Genomic DNA, 7,522 nt, shown 5'->3' with positions numbered 1-7,522 from the left:
TTCATTAATGATCAGTTTCCGCTTCATGTGTGCAGGTTAAAGAAAGCTCTATATGGTCTTAAGCAGGCCCCTTGTGCGTGGTTTCAACGGCTTAGTACATTCTTGGTCACTCTTGGCTTTTATTGTAGCCGTGCCGACACTTCATTATTTGTACTCAAACGAGGATCAACACTTTTATATCTCTTGGTATATGTCGATGATATTATCCTCACGGGTAATGATCCTGCTATCATTCGCACATTTATCTCTCGTTTGAACAATGAGTTTGCTACTAAGGATCTTGGAACATTGAGTTACTTCCTTGGTCTTGAAGCTTTATATACCGATGATGGACTCTTTCTTACACAAGCCAAGTATGCACATGACATTCTTACCCATGCCGGGCTGCTTGATGCCAAACCCACCACCACACCACTTTCTCCAACCGACCAATTTTTAACAGCCGTCAATTTTTTTCCAACCCCACTCTTTATCGCTCCTTGGTTGGTGCTCTTCAGTATCTTACCATCACTAGACCTGACCTTTCTTATGCAGTTAACAGGTCAGCCAGTTTCTTCAAGCACCAACTGATGATCATTTCCAGGCTGTTAAATGAATTCTGCGTTATGTAAAAGGCACACTCTCTTATGGCTTACACTTTCGTCGACCACCATCCACATCTATTTTGGGCTATTCTGACGCTGACTGGGCTCGTTGCATTGAAACACATAGATCCGCGTATGGCTACTCTATTTTTTTAGGCGGTAACTTGGTTTCTTGGAGTGCCAAGAAGCAACCTACAGTCTCTCGCTTCAGTTGTGAATCCGAATATCGGGCTATGGCGAATACCGTTGCAGAAATCATATGGGTTACTCACTTGCTACGTGAGCTACATGCCTTACCTTCATCTATTCCCACTCTCTTATGTCATAACAAGAGTGCGTTGTTCTTGAGCCAAAATCCGATCTCTCATAAGAGGGCAACACATATTGATATTGACTATCACTTCGTCCGTGAATTAGTCTCCTCTGGCAAACTTCAAACCAAGCACATTCCCACTCATTTACAGCTAGCATACATTTTTACAAAGAGTCTACCTCGGCCTCTTTTTGAAACTTTTCGAGCCAAGCTTCGTGTTGGACCTCCACCGCTACGCTTGAAGGGGGGTATTGGCGATAATAACAGCTCATCATAATTAGATAATTGTGTAGTTTTAAATTCTCTGTTGTATAGCTAGTTAGTTGTATATGTATATCTGTAATTCATTATATATACTCAATAATAATGAGAAGCATATTCAAGAGAAAGTAATTGTTACATCTATGAACCATATTATGCTTATAAATTATTTTTAATAACATATCAATATTTTAATTATCTACTTCAATTTCTACACAACGTACAAAATTCTTTTTCAATAGAAGTTAGCAAGGCGATGAAAACAAACCCTATCAAATGTTTATACATCATTTATTATCACATTCTCGTTATATACACCTAAAATATGCATCACTAACTTTCACACTTTTTCGATGGAGAACATCCCTTATAATAGGTGGATCACAGTTAAGAAAACTCTATTATTGGAAATTTTTGCCTCCCTAAAACCATTGATGTTTGGCCCAAATTCTAATAGTTACTTTTATACGTTTGTGACGTTTTCAACCCTTATATTATTACTTTTCTCATGCATTTGTCCTCTTTCTTTCTTTAAAGTGTTAAAAACCATCTCAAAAGTTTGTCTTTTTCACATTGTACCTTTGACAACGGCACAATACACAAAAATTCTTAAAAAGAAAGTCAAATTAAGAGCAATGAACATGATTTTAAAGTTGAACGACTAAAAAGGATATTTGTAAATAGTTGAGGGACCATTTATGTAATTTACTCAAAACAATGTCCGGCTTGATCCGCACCCTATTAATCAGCAATTCAGCTAAAATATTTTCTGAATGTGAGGGATAAAATCCATGGAACCCGCGAAACCACGGATTGCATTCCTCATAATCTCAATAGTAGTAATAATTTCCGATGGTTTGATCTTTAGAGGTTTAGCAGAAGGTGTGACTTTTGACGAAGCAAAACAGCTGAGAGATGAGGTAAGAATTTTTCCGTATTCATTTATCTACCCATGTGTATTGTTCATCCATTTGATATTGTTAATGTTAAAAGCTGAAAACATTGATGGTGATTGGTGATTGTTGACCTAATTCACATTTTTTTCGAACATCCCATGTTCTTGATTTGATAATCGGGAAGAAATTATCGTTTCGCCTAATTGCCTTTTGATTCGTTATATATCCCTCCTCTGTGGACATTCTGAAATTAATGAAGATTAAGAACATGTTTGATTCATATGAGAATATGAAATTCCTTATAATGAACGGAAGGTTTTTACTTTTTAGTAGATGAAGTCTAGTTGGGGTTTGGGTAAATTGAAACCCTTTCTGAAATATATTCTGATGAACTGGTTTATGATAAGAAACTCTTTGAGAAGGGTGTCTTTACTCTTTACTCTTTACACTTTACTCTTTAATTTATGGTTTTATAATAAAACTTGTATCAAAAACTAGAAAAATTGAAAGCAATTCCCTTTTGTGATTTAGGTTAGTGGAATGTTTTATCATGCATTTGATGGATATATGGATCATGCTTTTCCACGAGATGAATTAAAACCTCTATCATGTGAAGGAGAAGACACACTTGGTGGATATGCTCTAACATTGGTAAGTAACATGATAACATCTACATTCTTATTAATATAATTTCATTTTCCTCTTTTTTTATTATTAAAAAATATATATATACTTATGAATTTACTATAATTTCGCCAGTGCAGATTGACTCCTTAGACACTTTGGCTTTACTTGGTGATAAAGATCGATTCACTTCTTCTGTTGAATGGATTAGTAAAAATCTTAGATTTGATATTGTGAGTATCATGGAATTAGTATTATTTTTGTATATTTGATTAAGTAATGAAAAAAAAATGTTTTGTATTTATTTACAAATTTTCAGAACAAGACAGTATCCTTGTTTGAAACTACTATCCGAATTGTTGGTGGTTTGCTTTCTGCTCATCTCATTGCAAGTGATTATGCAACGGTATTAATTCTTAGTTTTTAAATTTTAATTTTGTAACATGTCTTTTTTTATTAAATTTAAAATTACTTTTGAATTAAAAGTTTATAACAATTGTAGGGTATGCGTATTCCTTCATATGATGATGAACTCCTTCATCTTGCTGAAGATTTAGCTCGTAGATTATTACCTGCATTTGATACTCCAACAGGTTTTTTTTTTCTTTTCTTTGCATTTAATATCATGTTTTGCTAAAAAAATAGACATTTTTTAAAAATGAATATATATATTTTTTCTGATCTTTTTGAAGCTATTTACTTCAGGAATTCCATTTGGATCTGTTAATTTGTTGCATGGAGTTGATGAAAATGAAAGTAAGGTATGGATTTGTTTTTTTTTCTCTTGCTACCTTGATTTTTATATTTATCATCACATATAATAAATTATTTTAGGGTTAATCTAAAAAAAGACCTTATATTTTGCGTTTTTTCCTGAAAAAGACCTTGTATTTTTCCCAAAAAGCCCTCAACTTTGTATTTTTTTTTCTTCCGAAAAAAACCCTCAACTTTTTTAGTTTTTCTCGAAAAAAACCCTCACATTTTACAAATTTTTTTGTAAAAAATGAAAAATACAAGGTCTTTTTCAGGCAACAAATTAAATTTGAGGTTTAATCTGGAAAATATAAGGTCTTTTTTGAGATTAACCTGTTATTTTATGAAACTGTTAATGATTTTTATATTTATCATTAAGTCCTAACCTTTTACAAATTTGTCCTCATTTATTTTTTCTTGAATCCTTTTTTAAAACATCCTTAATCTAGACATTACTTTAAAAAACAACTATTTCTTCTTTAAATTTAAAACTTTATAGATTTGTTTCTCTTCAAATTTTCCTTATCTTTTAAATTTTTATAAAATATTATGACACTACAGTTTTGTTTTATTTAGATAACATCAACAGCTGGTGGAGGCACTCTGACATTAGAATTTGGTGTTCTTAGTCGATTAACAAATGATCCAAGTAAGCCACTTTTTTTTTTCACAATTTCCAAAAATAAAATAAATTTTTCTCTAAATATTTTTTTTACAAGTTCTTAACATAAATCAATAGTTTAATATACATAACCTCTTCATCTTGTAAAATGCAACAATTTCCATTTTCAAATGTCTTGTATTTATTGCAACCTCTTTATATTCCACTCTGATTATCTAAAAATGTAAAATTTTGTCCAAAAAGTTGTATTTTTATAAATTTAATCAAACACTTCTAACAAACTTTGGGCCCACATGAGAAGTTGAATCTTGCATCCTTTTCCTTAAATACTTTTGATTACAAAGTTGCACAAATTGTGATTTTTTTTTTTAATTTTTAATTTTTTTTTGTAGTTTTTGAGGAAGTTACAAAGAATGCAGTTAGAGGAATATGGGCAAGGCGTTCAAGAATAAATTTAGTTGGTGCTCATATTGATGTTTTCACTGGAGAATGGACACAAAAGGTAAATAAATTATTATTATTATTATTATTATTATTATTATTATTATGAAATGTTAAAATTAAATGCAAGAAATAGCAACCTACTTTCATATATTTTTGTATTACATTTTTCTTTTTCTTATTGTTGTTATTTTTATTATAGCTTTGTATTTGGATTATTAAACAACAAAATCAATGAAACTACATTGCTATTTCTTGCATTTAACCTTTGATTATTTTTTCATCAAAACATAAATTCATGTATATTTGCTCCTTTTTTTTTAATCATATGAAATTTCTTTCAGGATGCTGGAATAGGGACAAGTATTGATTCTTTCTATGAATATCTATTGAAGGTAAAGTTGATAAAAATTAATAGATATAAAGCATAAAGCATAAATTTTTTTATATTCAAGAAATAAATATCCCTTCAGGCATATCTACTATTTGGAGATGAAGAATATTTATACATTTTCCAAGAAGCTTATGGAGCAGCTATGCACTATCTTTTTCATGACCCTTGGTAAAATATTACATTTTTCACTTTTTTTTCTTTATATATATATATATATATATATATATATATATATATATATATATATATATATATATATTATAAAAAGATAAATTCATACATGATGACAATTTTTAAAGATGTGTAGGTATGTAGAAGTCAACATGAATTCTGCTGCACTTGTTTGGCCATTATTCAATAGTCTACAGGCATTCTGGCCAGGTCTTCAGGTAAAATAAATATTCATTATTTATTATTATTATTATTTTTTATAAAGTATTATTATAAGTCACTCAAAGGGTAGTTTTGTAAATCTGACTACTGAAATTGGAAGGTTTTAGCTGGGGATATTGATCCTGCTATTCGAACACATACAGCTTTTTTTAGTGTATGGAAAAGATATGGATTCACTCCAGAAGGCTTCAATCTTGCATCTTTTTCTGTTCAGGTAACTTAACTTGTATCTTTATGCAAAAGGGTAATTTCGTCTTTTTGTGTTTTGAAATTTGAATTGATCTACAGCATGGTCAGAAGAGCTACCCTCTGCGTCCAGAACTTATTGAGAGCACATATTGGCTATACAAAGCTACCAGGGATCCAAGGTTTCATATATAATTTTATTTTTTCTAATTTTTGTGAAAAAGACGTGAATGCCCTTCTCATCCTAGAAAGTAAGATCTGTTGTGTATGAAATAGTATGGTGGTGTTATAATACACAAAAAAAGAAAAAAGAAAAAATGGAAGTATGTTGCTATTTTTTGCTTGGATTCACCCAAGAATAGGGGGCGAGTTAAAAGACGAGAATGCCCTCCAAAATAAGCCTTTTTGTGCAGGTATCTTGATGTAGGAAGAGACATTGTTACAAGCTTACAGTATGGGGCCCGCTGCACTTGTGGATATTGTCACATATCAGATGTTGAGTTTCACAAGCAGGAAGATCACATGGAGAGCTTCTTTTTAGCCGAAACGGTATCAAACATAAAAACATATGATGAAATTACTTTTTTGCCCCTAGCCAGCTGTTTGTTTCACTTTCACATGACATTACACTGTCTTGTACTGTGTCTGGCATACTCTGGAGTAGGACTCTCGACTAAGACTAATGAATGACAATGGGATAATAATAAAAACTGGACTCTTTTGTCCCATTCAAAAAAGACATAAATGCCCTCCTCATGATGGATATTGACATTGTTTGATGCTGTGTAGGTCAAGTATTTGTGGCTTCTTTTTGATTTGGCTGCTGGCCCAGATAACCTAGTTGAAAACGGGCCCTACAAGTGCGTTTCTTGAATTGCTTCACACTGTTTAAACTTTATGTTATAAAAAAAGGGTATTTCTGACATTTAGCCTTTTAATTTTCATCTACATTGATTCCATTTGCAGGTATATTTTTAGCACTGAAGGCCACCTCTTGCCTATGACACCAAGAATTTCTTTAGCCCATGAACAATGTTTATATCTTGGGGCATATTGTCAAACCAATAATTTTGGACAAGAATACCCTCGGTCTTATATCTTGAAAGATGACATGCAAATGCAAGCTACTAATAATAGTCGATTTCAAAGAAGTCTTGGTTCCCCAAGCTATGTGACTCAATATGGTCTCTATAAAACCACTTCAATATCTGGAATTATCAAGGTTAGTATTTTCTATTTTTATCTTTAAAGAAATGAAAGTAGAAAACTATGATAAACAAGTGAAATTACTTTGTTAATGAATTAACATTTTTATAAAAAAATAAAAAATAAAAATATGTTTCAGGGGCTTTGTCCTGGGCTAACTCATGAGCAAAAGTACGGTTTATCATATGTTCCTTCACCACCAACAGTCCATGAAGATGGGCCCACGGCCCAAACAGAGAATGATGCTGGTCAAACCCAGTCAATGGTGATGCTTCATGTGTCAAATCAGGTCAATCAGGAGTCAACTCTCACCAATTAAAACTAGTAAATTTGTTAAAGTGTGATTCAAAGTATTTAAATTTGTAGATTATAATACATCGATTTTGTGATATTGGGCGATTAGGTGGATTTTATGCCCTCGTGTGTTGTATATTAAAACTATTTTTTTTTTTTCACTATTTGGTTCAAACATTGAAGTTATGATTCCTTAATATATTTATAAAAGAAATCTTAGTTATATCATATATAAGATATTTTTAACATTGGACGATTTATATTTGAACTACTACAACATGGTGTAGTTACAAAGATATTAAATAAGAATAAATGTCCATTTGAAATTCTCATGTAACATGTAAACATCCTTAATTGGTCGTGTCACATATGAAATTCATTAATATTCTAACATATGTAAATGCTAACCTTACTAGGAGATACTGATCTCTAACCTCGATTAAAATGTTACTAGTCTAGTAATTACATTCATCAAAATGTCTACGATGTCTTTGTGAGATGTTGGTTGTAATATTCTAACATATGTAAGATGATAAATTCATTTACGCCATGAAT

The 7,522-nt window shown here is 31.4% G+C and overlaps 1 protein-coding gene across 1 annotated transcript; it reads left to right on the top strand.

The window, feature by feature from the left end:
* Positions 1–1,921: 1,921 nt before the first annotated feature.
* Positions 1,922–7,195, top strand: LOC111883521 (alpha-mannosidase I MNS4). The gene is made up of 17 exons (XM_052764369.1): positions 1,922–2,078; positions 2,586–2,705; positions 2,819–2,911; positions 2,998–3,084; positions 3,181–3,271; positions 3,384–3,439; positions 4,008–4,080; positions 4,446–4,555; positions 4,839–4,889; positions 4,968–5,056; positions 5,196–5,277; positions 5,382–5,495; positions 5,570–5,649; positions 5,881–6,016; positions 6,257–6,327; positions 6,434–6,689; positions 6,813–7,195. Exons 1-17 carry the CDS (start codon positions 1,950–1,952, stop codon positions 6,990–6,992), a joined length of 1,818 nt encoding a protein of 605 aa, XP_052620329.1. The 5' UTR covers positions 1,922–1,949; the 3' UTR covers positions 6,993–7,195.
* The last annotated feature ends 327 nt before the right edge of the window (positions 7,196–7,522 follow it).

Source organism: Lactuca sativa, chromosome 5, assembly GCF_002870075.4.
Source record: "Lactuca sativa cultivar Salinas chromosome 5, Lsat_Salinas_v11, whole genome shotgun sequence".
Taxonomy (NCBI): domain Eukaryota; kingdom Viridiplantae; phylum Streptophyta; class Magnoliopsida; order Asterales; family Asteraceae; genus Lactuca; species Lactuca sativa.
The sequence above is the reverse complement of the archived record's forward strand: the minus strand, read 5'-3'. Positions and strand labels throughout refer to the sequence as shown.